The sequence below is a fragment of the Trachinotus anak genome, unplaced genomic scaffold, assembly GCF_046630095.1.
Source record: "Trachinotus anak isolate AG129_WGS33_773 ecotype Australia unplaced genomic scaffold, CSIRO_AGI_Tana_v1 ptg000016l, whole genome shotgun sequence".
NCBI classification, from domain to species: Eukaryota; Metazoa; Chordata; class Actinopteri; order Carangiformes; family Carangidae; genus Trachinotus; species Trachinotus anak.
The window spans coordinates 12,599,823-12,625,544 of record NW_027273867.1 but is presented as its reverse complement, the minus strand read 5'-3'; the positions used below and the strand labels follow the sequence as shown (position 1 = coordinate 12,625,544).

Sequence of the window (25,722 nt, the reverse complement as noted above, 5' to 3'; positions counted from 1 at the left end):
CATTTGTCGTGTTGTTTTTCTGTCATCTGAACACACTTATACAGTAAAACTGTCAGAAATTAGAGAACTAAATCTTTTTGCCATTATAAACAATGCCAGGTAGAGCAAACATAGATAAATAAACTTGTACTTTTTAACTTTTCTTATTCCAGACATGAAACAAAGTAGTTTACTATTTACTTAGGGCTGACGCATTCACTGCCGATTCCATTCAGACCACTGCCTATAAAAAGATTCAGACAATAGATTTCTGCATCCACAGTCATTTGGCACCACCTACTGGTAGCAAAGCAAATAACTGACTAATGGTGGCCAGGCAGTCCACAAAAACTGGCCACGGGTTTAAGGTTGAGAAGATTTTTTTTTTTTTTAGCTTGGTATGGGTAATAATCTCATGGAAACCACTGAGACCAAACAGTATGAGGTTATCTTAAATATTTTAGCCTGTCTGCATTTCGTCCACATTGATGTCTGTGTGTCTATATGCTCAGTGGACTATTGATAACTTGATGGGACTCGTGATGTTCATCACGTGAGAAATGGTTTATTTACCATCGCAGCTATGTGAGTGTGTGCTACGAATTTAAGTTTTACATCGCTGTATACAGTGATAACATCACTAAACCCAACCCAGCGTGACGGACCTTGAAGACATTTTTTAAAGCTAATACTTCATATCCATATTTTGAAAATAGTTAATTGTCACATTCTCATTGAATTACATTGTAAATTATGGGAATCTTTTCAGGGAAGCTCTGTCAACATCCTCTAAAGGAGCATGAGGGGTAGAAACGGTGGTCCTTTAATAATGGATCAGGAGAGGAAGATACAGTAGAGGACATAAAGAAGACCAGAGTAAGGCCCCCTGCATAAAGCCGAGCTCAATGACGGAGCACATCAAAGCAACAGAGGAAGGACATCTAGAATCAATTGTCAGTATGAATTTGGCTGCCGATGCTCTTAACAGCCTTGTCTGGGTCTGTCTCTAGCCTGTATGTACTACACACAGGGGCTTTTGTAGTCTCTTGATGCAGCTGCTGCAGTCCTCATGTGACCCACTACATAAGTCCGTGTTCTGCATCACCTTTACTTGATCCTTCTCCCCCCAGCACTGAATTTTCTTTAACCCCTTTCACACTTGAAATCTGTAACACAGATTGGCTTCATGTCTATTTCAGGGCTTTCAAATATAAATCTCATTGCTGAGCCTAAAAAAAACCCTGACACAACAGAAGACTGACTGATCCAGTTATACTCGTGTCATTCATATTCCTGTGGTTGCCTGATAACTGCTTGGTGCTGTGTTTTTGTCATTTCCTTTTGAATGCCATCTCAAGTCGCATTAGTCCAATGGTAACTTTCAATCATGGTGGTGTTAGGGTTGTGCTGTTTCAGGTCCAGAAAGGCTGCATTTGTTGGGTTATGGGGTTGTGGGGTTATTTGAGGTAAGCACATTCCCAAGCAGAGTCATCAACAAAAGTGTGGGCAGACAGGATCAACCACTTTCATGTTGTGTCAGATAGGGGTTAATGAAGGACATGGTTCGCTTTAAAGATCCCCATCATGACAATAAATACTTTTACACTGTCTGTGTTGGTTTGGTTTCACATGAGTGTTTCCATTCTGTATGAAATGTTTCCAATGAAAGCGCTTTTATCAGAGATAGGAAATACAAAAGTCAAAACAAAAGTCAAATTTTGAAAATAATGTCAGTCCTGATGTCTTGTCTCTTCGTGTTTTATTTGTATTTGTCAATTCATTTATTGCCACATATACAGTATATCTGGAGCTATGACAACAGTGAAGATAATGATATACCTCCAAAAGCGCATTCTTTATCTTCCTGTTAATACATTTGCACCAAATATCTGTTGCATGGAAAATGTTATCTATCATCCGGTCCTAAATGAAAACGCCCTCATGCATTAACATTAATATTGTGCCTCTGACAGACACGACAAGCCCAGTCTACCATGGCATATTACAACACTCCGGATGACTTGTTGCCTTCCCGTGTCTCTTTGTGGTTTTCACAATATGGGTGCTCGATCAAACAGTATGCCACTCAAATTACCTTCCAGCCTTGAATGATCGCCTTAATTATTTAGCATTTTAATTTGCTTAAACATACATTTTGTGTCAGATTTCATCTTTCGTGTCAAGCGTTTTCATATCAGTTTCATATGAGTGCCAACTGGCTTCATATGAAATAAGACCACCGAGGTAAATCATTTCTTAGCTTGGGTCCTGGGTTCTTTCCGGGTCACTAACAAGTGTTTCACTGTGTTTTTTTTTTCCGGAAATATGTTTAATGATTATACTGTATGTGTATTGAGTAAGTGCAACTGTAGGCTATGTTCTAATATGTTAAATACATAAATATAATAAATATATCGCCAAGGCTGAGCTCATCATAAATACATTTTAGTATTTAGTAAACAGTAAGGAAAAAACGGCCCTCTATCTAATACTACATGTTACGAACTAGTAAGTAAATAAGTTAAAGTCTTATCAGAGAAAAATCGTACTTAAAGTAAGTTGTGTTTGTACCTGGTGAAGTATCTTACTACAATTACTCTAAAAGATTTACCTGCGGCTACACTGATATTGAACTTCAACTCCATCAAGTTGCAAAGGAAAACATGCCACTTCCGGTTTACCTATTTTGTCTTCAAAATAAAAGCGCAAACTTGTCTCAAGTTTTGAATCAGTGGTCTCAGAGCACATCAAACACGCAGGGATTTAACAGGTCTTGTGAAATTAGTGCAACCAGACGAAGAGGAAGGCCAGGATAAAATCTGCCGTGATTCATCAAAACAAACATCTTATTAAACAGACACTTGTTGACAACCATACATAATGTCTTCTTGAATCAAACATTACAGACCTGCAGGAATTTGAAAATATATATATATATATTAAAGTGACAAGGTATTTTAGTTAGAGAAACGTATTATGTTTGAATGGTATGTGGCAGATAATGGGCAGGAGGCAGAGGAGGCACACGCTGTGCTTTCAAATTCATGTCGAATTTGACTGCACAGGTTTTACTTTGAGATTCTTACACCGGAAATGTCGTTACTAGCTCGGCCATCTTGACAGTTAGGCTCGAAGTTCAACGCAAGTAGAAGTTGCTGGGGGGCAAAGTTTATCCAGTTTGTAATAGCAGGAGGTGACACTAAATACGCCGTGGAGATGGCATTTTGACACAGGTTGTCACTTCTTCATCTACAGAACGGCTTGGTACGTGTCCATTTAATTCTAGCTCGTCATTTTCTCGCTCAAAAACTTGACGGAACCTTGACCTAGATTTGTTTTGTCTCCAGAGAGGAACTACAGGTTAGGCATCTGGCTAATCCTGGGAGATAATCAATCCCAATCCTATAATCACCGTTGAAAAGAATCGAGGAGGGGGACGAGGACGAGGACGAGGAGGAGGAGGAGGAGGAGGAGGAGTGAGTGCTACTCCAACGTCCGTCGAAAAAAAAAAAAAAAAAAAAAAAGACGTCCAGGTTCCGGCTCTGTGAGCAACAACGCACACATAGTTATCAGTCGGGCATCTCTCCGACGAAATGAAGACTCACGCCAACCCCCATTAATGGTGCCTGAAAGTATGCGGAATAAACCCGAAGTCGTCAAACGGAAACGCAGCGACTGAGGGGTCACTTGAGCAGTAGGAGCCAGCGGAGTGCGGCTCTCCAGGGCATGAAACCTCAACCCAGCTCTGCACCGAGGAAGGAAGCGACGCGATGGCAGCCTGTGGAAGAAGGAATCGACCCAAACTACTTTTTCCCCTCTTTGGTGCCACTTTACTTGGGTATCTGATATTTTTCAGACACAACTCCGGGGAGGTGAGCTCGACAAATCGACGAGAGGCCCCCGTTGACGGGGGAGAGGTGGAAAATGGGCAGCTCAAGAAGCCCGTCTACGAGAAGCCCCCCTTGTCTTCAAATGCCCTGGGCGAAATGGGGAGAGCTGTCAAACTGAATCTGAACGGAGAGGAGAAAAGAAAAGAGGAGGAAAGTATCAAGAAGAACCAGATTAACATTTATGTCAGCGAGAAAGTGTCGCTTCATCGCCGGCTGCCGGAGAGGTGGAACCCACTGTAAGTGACTGGTTGAGTGGTGGCAACCCTCACTGCAAAGAAACACTGCTGTCACCCTGAAATAAAGCTGAAACAAATGTTGCACAGTGCCGATCTCACAGCAAAGTTAAAACCCAACTCAGCAACTGTGCCACGTTTTAGCTCTCAAAGGAGAACTACTAAGTTTTTTTTGCTGTTGGGGTGGAGTAATAACAGTGGCTTTCCATATCAGCATGTTTTCATTTGGTAATCGAGGAGTACTTGCTAAGGCAAACTTCCTGCTCTTGCCAATGTGTCAGTTTGTAATCTTAACTCTGTCACCCAGCCTCACCTCCTCCCTCTTACTCTGCCCCCTAACAACTAAATTCTCCTTTGCAGTTGCAGGGAGCTGAAATACGATTACCGGTCCTTGCCAACAACCTCTGTGGTGATCGCCTTCTACAACGAGGCCTGGTCCACCCTGCTGAGGACAGTCCATAGCGTGCTGGAGACATCCCCCGACATCCTGCTGAAAGAGGTGGTGCTGGTGGACGACTACAGTGACAGAGGTACAAGCACAGGGAGACTGAGACAGACAGACTGATGGACGGGCGGAGGTGGCCGTGGACAGGCAGACTGATAGAAAGGACAGTGCAGTTGGTAAAAGGACACACAAAGAGACAGGCAGACAGACAGGTGGCAGTTGCTGGTTTGTCAGACGGGTAGAGCGGAGGAGGATAGACTGACGTGTTGGCAATTAGGAAAGCCACACAGATACAGGAAAGTAGTGACAGGGAGTGAAACTAAGATGTGGATTAAGGGAAATGTTATCCTTTATGAAACTGAGTAGTCTCACAGATATATCGGTGTCACATAACTGGGCATTTTTTTAATTTATCTGTGGGAATATGCAGATATATCTTGACATAATCTTTTTCTAGTTTACACTTGTTTGTTGTTTTGTTTCTGTACCTAAACTGAACATCAGTAGCTGACTCATTTAAGGAGAGGTTCTGAAATATTTCAGCTTACAATGCCTGCCACTCCCAGCGCTCTAACACTGGCTACGTGTGCAGGGGGGTGAACATAGTAAAAGCTGGTAGCAGATTTTAATTGCTCTGTTGTGCTTGTTGTCCTTGTTCTTTGTGTTCATTTAATGTAAGAGATGATTTTGAGAAACGTAACTGCGCTCAGTACAAACATGGCTGTCATGCACACACATAAAAAAGTAACATACTTTATAGATGTCTTATTTTAGTTTATTTGCTCATTGTTTAATTTCCTGAAGCTCATCTGAAGGAGCCGTTGGAAAAGTACATCTCAGGATTGCGGAAGGTGCGTCTCATCCGGGCCACCAAGAGGGAGGGGTTGGTGCGGGCCCGGTTGCTAGGGGCGTCCATTACCACAGGAGATGTGCTGACCTTCCTGGACTGTCACTGCGAGTGTCACGAGGGCTGGTTAGAGCCCCTGCTCCAAAGGTGAGGAAACCCTCAGCAAGAAAAGAAAGGACTATTTCTCTTGAGTATTCTGTCAAATCGTGGCCTTGTGCTTAGACAGACTTGTTGTTTTGCTCAATTGAAATGTCACTGAGTGAAGCACTAAATCTCTACAAGCCAACTGCAGGAGTGCTTTTATGTAGCTGACTCAGTCAGTATGCTTAGTAACTTCTCTTTAGAGCAAGCGCAACACAAAAAGTTGACAAAGACTTTTGAGATAAACAAATTGCTTGCTTTGTAGCAGCACTTGCCCCTGTCAGCAGCTTTCCTCTCCTTTCTCCACAAGGATTAAAGAGGAGCCATCAGCTGTGGTGTGTCCTGTCATCGATGTGATCGACTGGAACACCTTCCAGTATTTAGGCAACTCCGGTGAACCTCAGATTGGGGGGTTTGATTGGCGGTTGGTCTTTACCTGGCACAGTGTCCCAGAGCATGAGCAGAAACGCCGTCGCTCGCCCACCGATGTCATCAGGTGTGTCACGTGAACATTTTTACTGGATAACTTTACAGAATAGGTTGTTAAGACTCATAGCAGCACTGTCAGCTGGTACTAACCCACTCACTGATATAATTATTGTCTGAACTGTTTTTTCTCCCCAGGTCTCCTACCATGGCAGGTGGTCTGTTTGCTGTGAACAAGAAATACTTCCACTACCTGGGAACATATGATACAGGCATGGAGGTGTGGGGAGGAGAGAACCTGGAGTTCTCCTTCAGGGTAAGAAATTATGTTGTCTTTGTTTGTTTGTTCATGTAAATACACATGTGTTCCACATGTGCAAACTCCTTTAAACTAACTTTATGGAAAATAGGCACAATGCACACACTTTCTCCATGCATAGATTTTAGCACCAAGTCACAATACAAAGCACAAGGCACTAAAAAAGCAGCCCTATCTGGTTTACATTTAACAGGATCTGCACAATATGAGACTGTCAAAACCATCCTCAAAGAATTATAACGAAACAACCAGTGAGAACAGGCCCAAGAGCCTGATACTTTAATTGCAGTGAAGAGTTGAACATCCCTTTTCCTTCATTAACCGCAATATCCCAAAGGGAAGGAACCAAAAACAGCTTTTTTGTTTCCAAGCCCTTCAACAACAAGGCTGTGCTTTGTGCCTGATTAAATTATTGAATCATGGCTGAGATGCTAACCAAATCCTCGTGGTGATGTTGTTGATGTCTCCTAGATTTGGCAGTGTGGGGGCAGCCTGGAGATCCACCCATGCTCCCATGTGGGCCATGTGTTCCCAAAAAAGGCCCCTTACTCCCGGAGCAAAGCTCTGGCAAACAGTGTGAGAGCTGCTGAGGTCTGGATGGATGAATACAAAGAGATTTACTACCATCGGAGCCCACATGCACGACTGGTGAGTCTGTACGGGGGGTGTTCTTGTGCGTGTGTGTATGTGCTAGTGGTGTCAAACACAACCCAAACTATTCTTTGAGCATTCTGGCATATTTAAAGACTGAATGCCCTGTAGTTGGCGTCATGGAGCACTGTGATGTCAGTGTATTTTTTGTAGCTGCACTCATCACAAAACTGCTAGATGAATGACTTGATTTCACCAGTGACACACTCTCAGTCCCACACGCTGATGCTAAAATTACACGCAGTCCTTTCTCTCACAAATTACACACATACGCACTGCACTCCCGCGGTGGTGAAAAACCTCCCCTGATTAAGTGACACTTGGGATACATGAGCGGCGGACACCCAAGGTGACAGGGGTGTCAGGGCGTTCCGGTGTGTGATTACCACCTTTCCATGCCTCTCTGTGCCAACGGATGTCACCAACCTGTCCTTGACAGGGTGAGAGCAGTGCTAACCCATGGGGTGCCCTGCCTTTGTATGTGTGCATGCGTAGGAGGAGGTGTGTTAGTGTGCGACAGTGTAGTTAAGAGGAGAAGCTCGCTAAACACAGATCAGGTGGCGTTCATCTCTCTGAGGGGAGGTCGGCTTTCCAACCTTTGCCATGATAAACCCAATCCACCCAAGCCTCCAAAGAGGCACTGCTTGACTTAAACAGACATATGTGCACATACACACAAAGCTCTCTCAACAATTTAATTTAATTTAATTTAATTTAATTAATGATTTTTGCTTTTTTATGTCCAACAGCTTTATGAGTTTTCAGATGCCTAAGTGCAGATTCTGTTGAACTTTATGAGGAGGTTATTAATTTCTGTTGTAAGCCTTGCTGATGAGGCCAAATGAAGACAGACAAAAATATTCCTACTGAATCTGGCGTAGTCTTACTGAATCTTTTGGAGATTGCAGGATATTGTTGAAGTAGAAGCTACCCACACCAAGTTCTCCATTTTTGTCCCTTTAGGATCACCTGACTTCCTTTGCTAGAGAAAAACTCAGGCAGTGAGATGTACATTTATGTAAATTAGTACCCGAGGGTCGGTATTACTGGACACCTCCACCTTTAGTCCTGGATTGGTTCCAAGCCCACAATCTAGATAACTTGAGTCATTCTAATACATATATTTATAGCAAATGGAATTATCTTCTTTCAGTCTGGTTGGCCATTACGTTACCATCCCTCTCCAGAGCAGAAAACAGTATATTGTGGTTGCAGGATGACAGGTCACTGAAACCGAAGTTACCTGTCGGCTCATGTGATTTTATGTTTACGACTCTTGGTTAATAAGTAATTAAGTAGTGTGAAACCTAAATAAACTAGATTCATAATGTAGTGTATACATTTCAGGGATGACTCAGACAAAAGGGTAAATCTGTGAAGATCTATAAGCATGTTTCTGTTGTTTTCCCACAGCCTTTTTATTCTCCTCTAATTGACACCTCTCTGGCCCCTTGTGTACATTACATTGGCCTCTACTTGCTCCTTTTAGTTTTTTTTATTTTTTAAGCGACCCCTCCCTGGATTGGATTGTCATTGGGCTGCTAGTCACCCTTACATTACATTACTCTTAAGTAGCAACTGTGCTGGTCCTTATTTTTGCCGGTCCATGGCATTCCTTCCCATTGACAACAGATTGTTGTCCTTTGGGAATCCCTCTCTTGACCCAATAAATTGATGAAGGGCCAATTAGAGCTGTGCTCCAGCAAACCACCATCATCCATCATCATCCTGCAGTGCTGCAGAAGGTGCATATGTGCATATGTGCACGGGCAGATCAAAGTGGAGACTGTTTTCTTTATCACAGTGCAATTCACTGGTCATGATCACTGTGGTTTGTAAATGTGTATTTACATAAGTTATTTAAAAGCACATCAAGGTATTGACATAAGCACATATGTACTATTTGTGAGCACATGCACACTCATAAAATATACATGTTGATCCTGTTGCTCTTGTTTGACGAGGATGTAGGAGTGGTTTACGGTTAGCAGCTGTGTTTGAGGGCGTCTCATTATTTGTAATGTCTTGTAATTATGTAGAGTTATAGAACAACTATAGATGGTGCTGTTGTACACCATTTCACCACAGAGCTATGCTATGAACACGTCCTCTGACACTGCAGGTGTCTGAGCGTACACACATATGGTCTTTCTTTGACTATGAGATGCCATTGACTGATACCTAACATCATGTAATATCCATACTACAGCAATTCTGTTCTTGATATTGTTTTGAATCTCAGGGCATTAAGGTACTGAAATCATGAGGTGGAACTATCATTTGTGGTCTTTTTTCTAGGAGGCTTTTGGAGATGTGACAGAGCGGAAGAAGCTTAGAGAGAAGCTGGGCTGTAAGAACTTCAGGTGGTATCTGGATAATGTTTACCCTGATATTCACATCCCAGAGGATCAGCCAGGCATGTTTGGAATGGTGAGGACACATCTGCATCACTGATTATCAGCTTTAAATTTGACTATGAATTTACCAATTATCACCAGTTTGATTGTATTTAATCCAGCTGAGCACTTCAAACTAGAGACTTATCAAATAAAAAACTTTTAAAGTGTGATTTTTCTCACCCCTGTACGATCTCCTGTAAGCTGTGTTCTAGAAATACCTAAAAAACTCTTTTGATATAACAGCTTTTTATTCATTATAGCTGAAAAACCGGGGCAAGACCAACTACTGCTTTGACTACAATCCTGCAGAAGAACATACTGTGGTGGGCCAAAGGGTGATCCTCTACCAGTGTCATGGCATGGGTCAGAACCAGGTACTAGACGTTACTCTTTCAGGCTGCAGGCCATACAATGTTTCCTGATGTGTTGTCTGGTGAAAAATCTGTTCACTAAAGTGTCTTCATTTTAACATTGTTAAATATTAATAGTCTTTATGAAGAGTCTTATGTTTTACCTTTATTTGCAGATTTAGACTTTATTAAAACTTAATCAAAAATATGGCTTTTATCACCCTTCTGTTCCTCCTCCTTATCTTTCTTCAAAACTTAGACTTCTTATTTTTCCTTTCTCACATTTTTATATATATCGTCTCCTTAATCCTGCCTTTCCTATCCTCCATGACTCCCTATTGTCTATTTACCTAAGACAGCAGTAATCATAGTTGAAAATAGCTGCTCAGACCCCCTGAAAGTACAGACACAATCCTCTTATTTCATAGGAGACAGCAAGGGTTTGTAGCTGCACTTTTCCAAATCTGGGAATAGTGGACTGGAAGTGCCTGTCCCAGATTGAAAAATGATATGTTGGCCTTGTTGGTACAAAGGAGAATATATTTCCCAACACCTTTATTCTCTGTGGTTGACAGTAGCCCAGGAAACACTGTGAAATTTACCATTGTTATTCCAGCAGTCCTCTGTGGACACACACTAATGTTGTCTCTGTAGGAAGTGGGCTCTGTAGTGCTTGTGCTGTCTGTCTTATGAGAGCGTTATGCATGTTGTAGAATCACACTATCATTCATAGGCTGTGCAAATACTGTAAGAGTAGTGTGTGCATCTGTGTGTCTGTGTATATGTCTCTGTCTTGTGTGTGTATACACACACACACACACAAGCTGTTCCTCAGTACACCATGTCCATTTGCTTTTTTGCTGCATATCTTTTTTCCTCTGAGTTGCACACTTACTGTACGTACACACATACATATACATGTACAAATTCTCTTAATATATTAAATATTACAAAACTTAAATGTAATCTTTTCAAGTTTGATGGGATTTAGGATTTCCTTGAGCCAGCTGTTATGTTTGTGTGTGGGTGGCATGCTTCCACTTAAATTATTTTAATTTCTATTTCAAGTGAGATTTAAAATTTTCATTTAAAAAATGAAAAGTGTTTCCATTAAGCTTTTATTAGACATTACAGAATTTGCATGAAAAGGTTCAGATTAAAACCCAGCTGTGTCATCTCCTCCCACAGTTCTTTGAATACTCCACGGACGGTGAGATCCGCTATAACACAAGGGAACCTGCAGGATGTGCCGTGGGTGACAACATCAGCACCTACATAACTGTCCAGCTGTGCAGGAAACGAGGCCAACCTGTGCCTGCAGATCAGAAATTTGTCTTCCGGAAGGTAACAAGTACATTTCTGCTTATCATGTCTGGGTTTGCATTTATAAATCCACAGACAAACAAAGAGTGGTAAGACAGGACGTAGCATGGTGGCAGTGAACGTTAAGGATCGAATGAGTTTTTAAGTCGTTGGCTGATATCCAAAGACAAGTGTAACCTGTTGCTTTTGAATTTTCTCAGACCTTTTGTATTATGTATTACTGTCCTTCTTGAACTGCCACCTATGCTTGGTGAGAACCACATTTTCAAATTGACTGCCCCGTTTTCCACCTCCACACCCATTCACTCACCCACAAACCTCTTCTCTTTTGGCTTTGTCTTGCTGTTAAAGATCCTCTGCTCCTAGGTGTAAATGCATCTGTTTCTTTCGACCCAGTCTAAACAGGGTGAAATATTAATACTGTATTGAGTTTTTTTTTCCACAGTTAAAAAGCCCTTTGGCAATAATGAGCAGAATTATTTCTTGTGGAATTCATACTAATAATGTAAATATTTTATGTGTTATTACTGGACTGGAACTGAGAGAACTGAATCATGATTTTAACACTAGCACCAAAATTTAATTCATTCCATGGTCAAAGTCATGTCAGTCACATTGCTGAGCTGCTCCACAGGTGTTTAGCGCCAGTGTGGCTGATACTTCACTGTAAATTACAGAGCACCACTAAGCTAGGTTTTCACCACACAATGCTGGGAGTTGTTTAGCATGTGTTTCAGTGTTACACCAAACCTGCATCAGTAGCTAAACCACACTATCTAAATGTAAATGGAGCCAAGAAAGACTGAATGGATGTAACAAGGAGACCAGAGGCAGAAAAGTGGGGAATTGAACAACAAAGGGAGGGAGAAGAGAAAGTGAAGTAAACGTACGTGCTAACATATGGTAACTAAGGAATCTCAGCAGAATCTCTCAAAGCTCAAATGATAAGCTCTTGTGTTCTTAAAATAGTGTTGATCAAAAGTCAGAATTAAAAAAATAATATAGATAATACCCACTTTACTAAGCAGCAGCTATACTTGTACTGTATTGTAATAGCTGCTTTTTATAATTACTTGTTGGCCATTTGAGTGATTAAACTGCATGTAACTATTGGGATTTAGTATTGTAACAGCTCATATCCTCCAACCTGGTTCTTTTCAGGATGGGAGTCTGTACCATGTGGTGAGCCAGAAATGTGTTGAGGCAGTAGACAAGACAGACAACGGGACACCAGCCCCCACACTCCAGCCTTGCTCTGACAGCCTCCACCAGAAGTGGTTCTTTGAGGAGAGAATGTAACAACATGAACCTTGAATATATGTACAAATCCGTTTTTCATTCAGGCCAATATTCCTCCTCAGGATATTGGATTGGATTGAGGTGGACTGAATTGCGAAATATTTTTTTGATATGTGTGCCTTGCCCTGAAAGGAGCCCAAAGGAGGAAGCTTCCATGCTTCCTCCCAAACTTCAACCTTTGCACATTTCTGCCAGCTGGATTTAATGGCTCAAAAGGAAATTATACTGAAAGCACTTACTTTCTGAAGTACTTTGTAAATATATATACATATATGGGAGTATTTTTTTTATGTTTTTTGGATGCTGTTTCTGGGAGACAGGAGCCCAGTGGAATATGACCTGTTTTTCTAAATAAGGAGATGCTTGAGAATTAGTGACAACCTGCAGAACTTTACATGGTGACTTTTTTTTCTTATTTTCTTATTAACCCACTCCACTGCTGGTGAAATCTTTAAGAATGAGATCAATTTAGCTCAGTTGCTGTATGTGCACATGGACAAACACTGAAACTTGTGTGCATCCATCTGAAAGAAAACAACTGCTTAATACCTCTGTCATCATACCCGTAACCTCTTATGAGCTGGCATTACAGCGGCTTTCAGAGACACGTCACGAGACATTTTAGGCTATCTGCATCTTCTCCTGTAGAGGGGGCCAACACACCTCTCTGCACTTTCCTTTCTTTCACTGTGCTTTCTATTTTTCAAAAGAAAGTGGGACAAATCTTCAGGTATTTTGTTAAGAACTTTTTCAAGACATTTTGAGTGCTTGCTACTCTTTCATACAGGTGGCTTAGAGAAAAGCCTTAAATCACAGGCATTATGCAAGTACCAAGCAAATATTGAACTTAATCATCTGACTACTGATAAGAGGAGAAACTCCAGTCTTGTACTGTTCTGCTTTTACTGAGGTAATTTTGAAATGCAGCTCTAACTGAGGTAAAAAGATATTGGTCATTTTTCTAGCCTTTGTAGTTATTTTTATAAAGAAAAAAACAAACATTCAACATAGTGTTCAAAAGACTAAATCATAGCCATATTTTATGGATTGAATTCATGTGGTGTCAACTATGTTTATTTTAAATGATGTATTTTGTAGATGGGACTATTTTACTGTTGTGTCATAGTGTCTTTGCAGACATATGTCAACTTTGGTGATAAATAAGTGGGAATTTATTCATTTAATGCTGGTGATTACAACTGTATAAACACTGAAATCAAACGAATAGGGCCTTCTTCCTCATCTTTCTTGTCCACTTAGAGCCCATAGAAAGTGCTGGATGTAAATTCCTGTTGTAATTCCATTTTAGGATTTCCCTTTACCTAGGATCACGAAGAATGCCCTTGAACTAAATGTATGTTTTGTTACACGGCGAGACAGAACGAGAGCAGTAGTTAAAGTTGTGACAGAGTGTCTGCACACTTACGGTACACATATGCCTCTGCTGAGAATATACACTGCCGAGGAGCCATTCCCTTGAGTGAATGCATGTTACTCTAGTGGCTTGTGCTGATTTGTGCACACTGCCTCTGTTTCCATCTGTCAGTATTAGACAACTATAGATCCCTCTGTTCGGAGCTGTGGTCACTTCTGTGGCTGTCCCTAAGGCTATGCAGAAGGAATAAGGGACACACAGCGGAGGAGAAGACAGTTGTTGGTGTCTCCAGAGTGCTAGGATGGCAGATGGCTTCCTGATTGATTTTCTGGTCCTTTCCCAATTCTTTATCACCACCTCTCCCTCTCTGTGTCAGAGGTGTGCAGCAGCAGACCTATCTTTTGGACTCGCACCAGCCAAATCCTCCTCAGATCAGCACTTGTGTACTTGTGTGCTTGAGGTTTGATTTATGAATGGAAATCATTAAGAGTACAGTTTTTGACAGCAGGAGCAGGTAATGGAGGAGGCTGACTGAAGCAATTTGTGACCTCTTCCTTACCATTAACCTTCACAGGCTGTTGGCCCATCAGTCTCAAAGGAGCTCTGTTAGGAATTAATGTTAGGGGGATGATCGGACTAAAATAGATTTTTGCTATTGATTCGGAATCTATACTCACAGTAAGATAAATGGGAGATGGAAAAAGAAGCTTTTGCCAGTACCACAGTTGGGACTTGAGTAGAATCTGAATCCTTTCCTTTGCCAAATATAATGAATGCAGTGTGTAATGGTGACGTTGTTGCAAGACCATGGTAACATCTGTGCATATGAGCTCACTTAGTACAAGCCTAAAGGGACAGAGCAAGATGTGCATCACTTACCACTCTGAACATACATTTACAATTTTATTGCAGTGTGCAGGGCAGTGTAAAAGAGCATCATGAGATTGCTGTACTGATGGAAGCTTAAAATAAGTTCCAATCATACTTGAATAAGGAATAATTCCTGAGGTTAAAGTTCCCAGTAGTACATAAAGGTTTTTGCTGCTATTATAAGTGGTAGGATTGTGGAGACAGTGCTTGGTAATAAGTCGAATGGATCAAATGACCAGTAGGAAGATTATGGTCAGCTTCTCAAGGGGAGGAGAAGGGCAGCTGTCTCAGAACAGTGCTTGTTTTTGGTCTTAATAGAGGAGCGCCATATGCCAGGGACAGTATTTATAAAAGGTTGTTTGAAACTATTTCCAAGCTGTGCATGGTCCCTGGCAATCCTGCCAAACTCTTGATGGCTGAGTGTTCCATGATTTAAAACTTAAGGGAAGCTGCTTCAGTGAGAATCATCCATGAAAGATCAGTTTAACCAGGAACTGGTGAAATTGCTCTTTTAATACAGTGTTCATGCTTTATGTATTGAACACTTTCCGTTTTCATTAGTTTGTGTCTTTAGCCTGTGAGTGCAGTATAAATATTCTATCCTGTTATTAAAAAGGATCATTTATTGTTCAGTGAGGCCATCTGTTATTCCAGGCATGTCCTACATACGCTGGCGTATATTGTATGCTAATTTGATGTTCTACACACAGCTGCAATAAAACTGATATTCGCCCGTTGGGGTCATATCTCTCTGGCAGGTCATATAGGGCTTTTATATCAACCGAACCTTTGTTGTAAACAGTGGTGATATTCCAGGGATCTGTCGGAGCACTTGAACCTGTAAAGTGGCTGATTGCACTGTCGCCCAACCCTAATGGACCAGGCAGGCCTGTTTTACAACAGCATGCACATCTTCTGTTTATAATGGTAAACAACTCCCAGTGGAGACATTTCAATTATTTAAGTGGTAAATGTGCACAAATAATAATGCTGGAATTCAACACTGTGTCTGGTGTATTAATGCTGTTAGTAACTCCAGTGGCCTTATATTGTTATTAGGAAAGTGAAGGATGTAATTAACATTATTTTTGTATTTGTTGGATCCAATAAATGGACCATATCTGATGTCAGTGTACTTATTTAATTGTCATCAATTGAGAGTCGAAATAAGTAAACACATAAGTAATGTTTGATATGTATTAATGGCTGTTCTCGCTCATTATGTTCTTTGTTTTTTGATGCTCAGTTTTGTGTCTTTAAATTGTGTATCAAAACTGGCAACACTTGTGGCTGACTTCATTTTTAAAAAATATGTGCCTAAAAATTCTTTTGATCTCACTATACACCATCGTTTATCCATAAGACTGTGACTCATCTGCATCCACGAGGAGTAAAAAAGGCTATCATCCACATTTAACTGTGATGGAGACGTGAATCAAGATGCTCGGAGGGTAATGAGAGAAGAGAGAGAGAGATTTTCCAACCATATCTGATTGGTTTGATCACCAGCTGCTGAGCGCGATGGAGGAATGTGGCGCCTGCGCCAAGTCGCTCTGTTTCCCCTGGTGCTGACGCTCTGCCCTGCAGTCTCTCTCAATTACTCATTGATGGTGCTCTGCTGTTTGTTTGATGGCACATACGGGGTGTGATCCACCACATGTTAAACTAGTGCTAGCATCTTTACCTTAAACTGCACATGCCAAAGAATTAAAAGGGTCAAATTAATACAAGTGCATCTTTCTATTTAAGTGTACCACACTGCTGAAAACATTCCCAAAGAATATTTGTGCCTCACCGCATGAGACAAGCTGGTTTCTCTCTTGCACGGGATGACATGCTCTGATGGAAAACTTGCCAGAAATCTTCACATTCTGACAAATGCTGCACAGACACCACTCGGCTGCTTCCTAGGAAAATGAGGAGCCCTGCTGCAGAGAGCTGTGATGCTGCTGTCTTCAGCACTGCCTCATCCTAATCTTTTGGGTGCATCTCTGTGAAGTATGCAGTACAAAATTGTGCTATAAAATATCCTGAAATTCAGCAAATGCGTCCACGGAAACACTGTGTTCTTTTGTGTTTCAGCCTGCATACAAAGTAGACCCAGTTTTTGCAGCAACACAGTCTCCCACACCCTATATATGCGTCTTTAATGATAATGCAAAACAAGACCCCCTGTGGTGTGAGTCTTTGGAGACGCTTCAGTTGTCAGGGAGTGAGAGGAACCATAGGAGGAGCAGCACGCACACACACACACACACAGTGATAGGAGGCCATATCCACACTCCATGATGGTTTAGTTTATGTAATCCCCAATACCCAGAACAGCTCAGGAGCAGTGGCTGCTGGCTGCATACATTAGATGACACACTTTCACTTTCAGGGGGCCCTCCAGACGGTGCAGCAAACATGTGAGGCCTAGATACAGAGATAGCATAGCATTGCTTATGCGCTGCCACTGCCTTGCATCTGATGAGGTGGATCATGCAGTGAAAAAAAAGCAGCAAGGCTTCTTGAAGTCTCTCCATCGGCAAATTCGTTTAAATAACCATAACCAACCACTCTAGAGTTCATCAGTTGTGTCTGAGCAGTATTGTGGTTTTATTTATTGGATCATGTGTGCCATTTCCATTTGGCAGAGCTCATCGCTTTCATGGAAATCAGTTTTTCAAGGAGGCAAAGACAAATGTAAACAGCAATTAACCTTGCAAGCTTTCAAGACAACAGATGTGCAGAGTGGTAAATCCATCTGTGAAAACAAAGGCAACATCTAATAATTGTGGTTAAGACAGGAAGATGTGAAATTAAGGTTTTTATGGCCCTAAAAAATATGTATTTGTACAGCATCGATGTGAAACATAAATACCACAGAACACTGGAGCACAGTGAGCAATGGAAGAATTATCTGTTGCAAATGATGTACTCAGAATTTCTCCAAATACTTAAGGGACCAGTTTCCCAGCCGTGCCTCAACTTAAAGCCTTTTTCAGCTGAAAGCCTCCTTCAGTGTAGCATCAAGCTCAGCTAATCCATTTCTGTGAAACCAGCCAATGCAGCATCAAAGGCAGATTGCTTTTTGCTTATTTGCCTTGAGTTACCCCCTGTGTTTCTTTCAGAAGAGTTGGAACCCACCGGGATCCCACTCGAGGAACGATGTAAACGCCGTGTCTTTCCAAAGTATGATCCACCTGAGAACCTGGCGGATCACGAGAAAAACTGTACTTTTCACCTTCTGCTGAATGCAGAATTCACACACAGCCACGGCCAGTGCTGGAGTTTCCGGATAATTTGGCAACTTTTCATCTTCCCCATTCAAAGATCTTCTGATCCCATCCTCATCATGAGCAGTTTAAACATAAGTGTGAATCATTAAAACAAGTAGATGAGAATCTTTGACTTTGATTATGAAGGTGATTGTGGATAATATCTCACCCTTTTCAATTACTGCCACAGTCAGAGTGGAGCTGTCAATTAGTGGACCACATCTTTGTTAATGACATTAATGGACTAGTCCTCGATAATGAGTCACTTGTCACTTGCACAGACTTGCTACACAGATGATTCTGACCATGCAGACTGGTGAATACAACAGGTGGGTTTTGATCAGGAATCAACAAACAAAATGACCCAGATGGCCATTTGTGAGTTAGTTTTTTTAATGTTGTTTTTACGATCTAATCTAGATTCAGTAAATAGCACATTTTACTTTCACTGGCTTGGTTGTGAGCAGCATTTTAAGACTTTTTGTTATACATCTGTCTACATTCTGTTGTAATACATCAGAATCACGGAATGCAAATCTCATGGGGTATTTATGGTGACACTGCTGATGTAATTAATTATGAGAAGCATTTCCATGGTGAGAGAGAGGAGAGGGAGTCACAGCACATATCACACTTGTCTGCTAAAAGCTGGAGTCCGTCGCTCTTTTCTCTCCCACAGCGAATGGACATGGCAGAGCCTAGAAATATGAGTATGTGCTAAAATGTCATGGATGGAGGCAACAGTTTTAACTATGGTGTCTTACTCTGTGCACATTTTTCTGTATGTTGAAGTTTGACTCTTCAGACTCTGATTGATGTTCCTCCAGTGAGTTTTCTTCAAACTGTGTGTTTTTTGTTTTTTTTTTCCTCCTGTCGGATGCAATGTTGAAACCTCTCAGAGAGCAAATCGTATTTGGCAGAAATTATGTATTCTGCTAAAGAGAACACCAGAGTCACATTGATTCACACCCCGGCAGACTGTGATTTTTCACAGCCTCCCCCAACGTAGCCTACATTGACAGAATACCTCTTTAATGTGTTCCTACGAGATAAAAATGCTTCCACAGGCGATTAACCATTCCACCCTGCTCCCATTCATTTCACTTCATCAGATTACTTGATTGCTTGCCAAATGGACTGCCTCTCCCCCCAGGGAAATATACTGTATATATTTCCGTTGGACAGAATGAGATGTAGTTGATTTATTTCTCCTCGCTCACTGTGTTTTTAGACATTCGATCGGCCTTAGTTCAGTTCAGTCAAGTGTACCTCAGGTTTTGAAATATTATTAATCCTTTCCAACACATATTTTATATACACATTTACATGGTAACCTTGAGCTGTTTCAGTGTTTCAGGTTGTGAATAGTGAAAGTGAGACATTATCAGAAATTAGGTAGACTGAATTAAACAGGGAACCACGTTTCTCCTGCATTCACGTTCTGAGCACAAACTGAATCATCCATCCCTGCGCCAAATCATCTGAGCGTCAACTTCTGGGGTAAAAGGCTTGATATGTTGTACCCACTACAGTAGACTTCTTGAGATACACTAGAGGAAATATTTGCACACACTTTAGGAGAAGATTCAGTGCAGGTGTTGTTTTCAGAAACATGGGAGACTGAGTGAGATCTCCCCGCCTGACGCTGCCTGACGCTGTTTCCTCATCACTCTCCCAGGGTATGAAATAAGCCTTACACCTTGACGTGCTCCTGGTGTGGAGTGCTAAAGACATGGACACTGCTTTTCATAGTCAATGATTAAATTAAATTCCGCCTTCTCTTGAGGGGCTTTTTCACTAAAGGGGTGTAGTGATGCAGGTCAAATGAACAGATCCCTTGCTGTCTGGGTGTACTCATGTGTGAATTAAATGCCTCATCACTTTGAGGAGGCAGTGTCATCTGCTTTAGGTAATTGTGTCTTCTATATGTACAATGTACACACATGAGCATGCATGCGTTTGCTCAGAGGTCTGCCGTCTATGTTTTATTTTACTCTCCAGGGTGCTTGAGATGCAACGTTACCATACTCATATGAACTTATTCTGAATGAAAACATGTATTTAAAACATAATTTTCCTGTCAGGGAATTAACGACTGTACTGTATTAATGTTATCTGTTGGAGCAGAGGCAGTGGATAAGAAACTGGTGCGGAAAATAAGTAGCAGGAAGCTGTCAAGCGCCAAGCTCAAGCATCTGAGGACTGGCTAATGTTGTTTTAAGAGAGAGGCAGTACTTAGAGTTAGCAAAAAAAAAAAAAGACTATCCCTGCCTCTGCATAATTCATTACTGATGTGATGATGATGTGCTTGGTCAGATAGACAACCAACTGTCCTGGCAATGGAAATGTAACTTAGATTGATGCAGCACACACATGGTATTCATCATCTAAGTCATTAAGCTGAAGCCTTAGTCAGAGTTGATGAATCATATTCATCAGTGGATGTCTGTCAATGTGATTACCCTCTTGATATTTTTTTTACCAGAAGTTTTACTTTCTAAAAATGAATCTACGGTCAGCAGCCAGTTAGCTTAGCTTAGTGTAAATGCTGGACACACTATCCTGGCACTGACTAAAGTAAACAAAAATCCACCTATCAGCGCCTCTAAAGCTCAGAGGCTAGAGGATGTTGTATCTGAGGGATAACAGTGGTATTATGACCAATAAGAGTTGAGCACTTCTAACAAATGACTAATGTATGTATAGAAAGGATAGGTTTATATTTCCCTACATAAGCAGCAGAGTATTCCTCTGCTACATGCCTCTTCTGGCACATAGTGCCAGCCTATGTGGGCAGCGGCTCATTGTGGGTGCAGAGTTCCAGTGAATGCCAGAGGAAGGGGGTGGGGGGAGGTGGGTGGGTGGGTGGGGCAGTGAGCCAAGTCACTGACCTTTCCAGAGTGCTGATCGATAAGGCTCAACATCGCAGGGCTCCGGAAATCTCTCAGCAGAGAGACAAGAAGTAGTAGACTCACACTGTCAGATGATGCGCTAATTGCTTGTGGTTGCTCACCTCACCTACCCCTGCTGGATGAATCTCAGTGGTGAGATTCAGGCTTCCTGCCTCTGGGCGCTTCTGTGGAGTGTGGATCCTCAAATCACTTGGGGCCATGCGGCTAGCTGCATCTGCTATAGGTCACATAAGATGATATACTGTATATATATATACACATGTATACACAAAGTCTCATTGTACATGGGAAAATACTACAATGTACCTATCATAATGCTGGGCCACAAAAGCCTCATGTAAATTCTGTATCTGCAGACATCTGTTCTTTATCTACAGACATCTGTTTTACAGCCTTGATGAAAAGTGTTGCATAATGATATGTTAGGAAATACAAGTTGTACTTACCATTGTTTTGGATGGCCCTGCACTTCTATACTGATATGATAAATGAAAAGACACTCAAAACATAACCCTCCCTGGATATCAACATCTGTTACATGCACAAGAAAATGCATATGACAGCCTTCTCTTCACCTTGGAAAGCTAAACTACAAGTGCTCACACTGCTCAGTATAAAGGCCCAGTTCTTTGAGTAATAGTACACCAAAGTGAAAGGTGAGCAATGCTCAGCGGGTAGTGGTATAGAAATGGTGCATGTAGGACTGCGCTCATTGAGCCTGCTTGCTGATAATGAGCCTGCAGACATGTGGAGGAGTGGCAGCGAGCAGGGCCAACTCCTCTTACTGCCTAACTCTGCTTTCATCGCCCTGCTTTCATCAAGCTCAAGTGCCACAGCTATTAGACCTTTGTGCAATGTTGAAGAGGGGAAGCTGAGTGTGCCAGCACGGTTGGCTAGGTTACTTCCAAACTGCTTCCCACAGCAGCTCTTTGATTAACTACTCAAAATTATGATTAGCCTTAAGCATTTAGATTCTTTTAAACATACTGCATGAATACATTCTAATTTCATTTTTTTGTGTTACTTTGCAGAAACAATCTAATATACAGACAGATTTGTTTCAGTGATGTTGACTCAAAAAACATGATGAGACTTCCCAATAAAATGTTCCTCGTTTCACCCAGGGTACATGTGTACCCTGAAGTTTAATTTTTGTCAGGGTTATAATGGTAAAAGGTTTCTAATCTTTTGTAACAGATTTATTGCACAAGCAAGTTGAATTCACTCATGAGCCACTGACTCGTAGAAAGACACACACATTTCCTCTCGCGTCCTCTACATTTCCTTTCAGTGGACTGACTTGCTCACCACCTTTGCGTTCTTTCACAATAAACAGCTCTTGCCCTCTGCTATCTATTTTACTACTTTCAGTCATTCTCTGCGTTCGTCATTGCTTCTTTATGCCTCCCGATTTCTGAAGCTGAATGGCATGGTAATGTTACACTGTTTCCCGCAAAGCTCGCACCTCATCTTATCAATCACTGGTGTCCGCAGATCTTCCACTGGATGCCAGAATACTACTCTTGATGGGTGTCAGTGTGGTGGCGGGTACAGTATGTGGCTTTCTTTCTCTACCCACACACTTTCATGAAGCAAACACACAAAGGTTGCAAGAAAGGACACGGAGACACAAAATCTATTGAGTCGAGGCAGCCAGAGGCACACTATGGAGCTCCTGCCAGAGAGGAGCCGGTGAGTGAGTGGCAGGTGGCCTGGCCCCAGGGACTCCTAATGAAGAGAGTCTGCCTGCCTGCTTATCGATCCAGCCACATCAGCTGATCTGATGCTTGGCTGACTGGCAGACTAGAGGGGGGCCTTAATGGGCACCTGGGGCCACACACCCATACACAGAAGACGCTGAAACTGTCTGCTCAACAGGTGTGTGTACTCCGGTACGCACATCTTGAAAAAACTGACTCATACCTATATATATATATATATATATAGGTATGAGTCAGTTGTCTTTAATGTTGAACCTCTTTCCTGCCTTTTGTTGAACTGTTGTACCACAGCAACAGAGACAACAGCTGCCCGCCTGTCACACTGTAACACAACATTTCTAAGCCACTGTCCAGCATAATCCATTCACGCATACACAAACACACAGACGCACACCTCTGCCATCACAGATGCTCCTTCAAGCTCATTATTTCTGGGACTGTCGGCTTATGGCTTGTTGTGTTGGCTGGGTAATGCATCTTAAGCCCAGCTATCAAATATGAATGAAGCACTGACTTCCTCATCTATCTTTTATGGCTTTCATTTGTTAAGCTATTTGCCTGCAAAAATATTTTTGGATGTTCCCTTACTGTTGTGAATAATGTGCTCAGGCAGCAGCAGTTGGTCTATTATAAAACTGAACACACAGTTCTGGATTGCGTGAATATTATTGTTCGAGGGGGTGGGATTGGTTTAAATATTTGTGTGAATGGGCTTTATAATCATAATTGATATTAGGATTTTTCATTACATGGTTTGTGTGACATCATGATTGAGCTTGCATAATGTACAATACCATGCTGTGTCGAAGAGTGTGAATGTACAATTTACTGTGTGTTTATCGGTGTGTGTGCTTGTCCTTTTTGATTATGGTCATGTTTGTTCATGTGTGTCTGTGTGCGTGTGTGTTAGTCTGTAGGCCCAAGTGCCAGGTTGTGTGTGCATACATGTGTGTTTGTTGGTTTCTATGCTTTTCCATGCATGAATGAGATAGTACATGAACACATACATTTCAAATGTATTCTATATTTAAACATGTTTGCATGTACAGTTATTGTGTCTGCATACAGGAGAATATCACTGCACATTTATTATGTAATTCCATCGGACTGAGAGAAACCTGTCAACATGTGCACATAGGATAACCTCTTCTTCAAAATTGAATGTATATACTTCAAACTTGTGTCAGCAACATGCCAGCCCTGAGCCTCTTCAAAAAATGTGAAGTGGGAAAAATGTTCAAAGTGAATCTAGGAGCATTGAATGGAGATTTCTCACAGATAAGGAAACTTTTTGTGCTCATGAACAGCTAACGCTGCAAAAGAAGAAAGCTCAGGTGAGTATAAAAACTGAAAATACTCTATGGGCCCAAAAATCAGCATCCTATTCACTGTCTGAGAACAGTTCACAGGTCTGGCATCTTGACGATAACCCAGATTTGAGTGTATGTCTCTGAGTTCCGGCTTTAGGAGAAAAATGTTCCTCTCTAGATCACAGGGACTCTCCTGAATTTGAGAAAACACATACAAGACTCCTGAGACTGAGCAGTATTTCTGCACAAGTGCTTGTGAACTTGACACTGCACTCCACAGTTCAGATTGCTGAGCCATTAGGACGAAGCCGTCAGCATTCCACAGGCAGTCACTGATCAATACACATGTTGGATCTCAGAGAGGCCGGGTGTCTCCTCTGTCCATTAGTACAATCACCAGTGAAGAAAAAATAGAAACTACATCCCCAAGTGCTCTTCATGCACCCCATGGAGCCATCTCTGTCATGGACAGCCTCACCAATCAGCTCACACATAGATAAATTATCCAATGGCTTTTAACCTCTTAAGAGCGCACACCTCTTTGCCTTGGTAGATGGAAAGAGGTTGTGTATAATTAATGCTGGTGAGGTGAGTTGAGGTGGGAGGTCTTGGAAAGCTGCCGTCCACCCCCTTCCATCTCTGAGCACATGCACTGTGGGGCGGCACATGCGCTTGCATCAACGGCTGTCATTAACTTGACCCAGAGAAATGCCTGGAGATTCTTTTTCTGCGCCTCTTTTTTGTGCAGCTTATTCTTCATCTCTATCTAATTTCCCTTCAATTTCTCCTTTGAACTATTTGCTCTCTTTGGCCTTTTCTCTATCTCCCTTTCACTCTCCTGAAAGTGTCTGTATTATCGCTTTGAGCGAAAGTTTGTGCTAAGATTTTGTGTGTGGGAGAATGGCCATGCATGTGATGAGTGTGAGAGTCTGAGAACTTTGGCTGCGTGTGTGTGTGCATGCTCCCGTGTGCATGTTTATCAGTGTAAGCCAGTACACTTGTGCTTGCTTTTCTGTATATGTATCTCCCCTTACCCACTAATTAGAATGACAGTTCTTATTAATAGTTTGGGGCTAATGTGTGATAGCGTGACTCCAGCTTTCCTACTAGCTCGTTTACCCTGCTCTCTTGCCACCCCGGGTCCTAATTATCGAGCTGACGATCTGACATCTGACCACTAAAACAGAGACGACACATTGACATATTGTCACTTCTGACTTTAGACTGGACCTCTTAAAACCTGAGGTTATGTTGCATTCCACAGACTTGTTCCATCTTGTTCATCTACCTTTAAGCATGTCTGAAAACTGCATGGAGTCTAGATTATAAAACTAGATATATTCATAGATACCAGATTTTCCTGTCTCTGTCTTATACACATAATTTTGCATGTCAATGGTGATTAATCAACCTAAGAAAACAATACCATGACAGCAGACAGTGGTTGTCTTTCAGTATGTATTATTAATTCTGCTAAAATTTTGGCATGTTCATATTTTTACCCATGTCGTCATAGTAGGTGTGATCAAGAAAATAATGTGATTCAGATACAGCAGTTTTTTTTTTGTTAAATGAGGAATTTTGACATGCATAGATAAAAGGATGCCAGTTTGCAGATCTCTCTTCTGACTGTGTTTCTTGCCACAGTGGAGATCATTTCCCCTTTCGTCTCAAGACACAAATATATAGCATTAGACTGCACACATATTTTGAGGAAAATATCTATTTATCTATTCTATTCTTTATTTATGTTTGCTCGACATACACATTCTTAACATCTGCTCTGCTTTAATCTTATTATATTCATCCTACAGGCACATGGAACTGCTGTTGAAACAATCACCCTTGCTATGAAGCAGTTATGCCGTAGATGATGTTGGAAACATTTATTGTAAGTGTGATTATGTAAGACGTAGTTCTTGCTATTACTAGGACTTGACAGTAATCAAAATAGTGTCCTCCCACAGCACAG

General features: G+C 41.6%; 1 protein-coding gene across 2 annotated transcripts; it reads left to right on the top strand.

Annotated features, from left to right (window-relative positions):
* Positions 1-3,088: 3,088 nt before the first annotated feature.
* Positions 3,089-15,672, top strand: galnt12 (UDP-N-acetyl-alpha-D-galactosamine:polypeptide N-acetylgalactosaminyltransferase 12). 2 transcript variants are annotated; one of them, XM_071500073.1, is made up of 11 exons: positions 3,089-3,243; positions 3,327-4,105; positions 4,463-4,632; positions 5,352-5,541; positions 5,846-6,031; positions 6,160-6,277; positions 6,752-6,928; positions 9,230-9,361; positions 9,591-9,704; positions 10,869-11,024; positions 12,165-15,672. In XM_071500073.1, the coding sequence occupies exons 2-11, from the start codon at positions 3,750-3,752 to the stop codon at positions 12,300-12,302; spliced, it is 1,737 nt and encodes a 578-aa protein (XP_071356174.1). In that variant the 5' UTR covers positions 3,089-3,243; positions 3,327-3,749; the 3' UTR covers positions 12,303-15,672. The 2 variants fall into 2 exon arrangements, with proteins under 2 accessions (XP_071356174.1, XP_071356175.1); XM_071500074.1 differs by having other exon boundaries at positions 3,093-4,105.
* Positions 15,673-25,722: the final 10,050 nt, after the last annotated feature.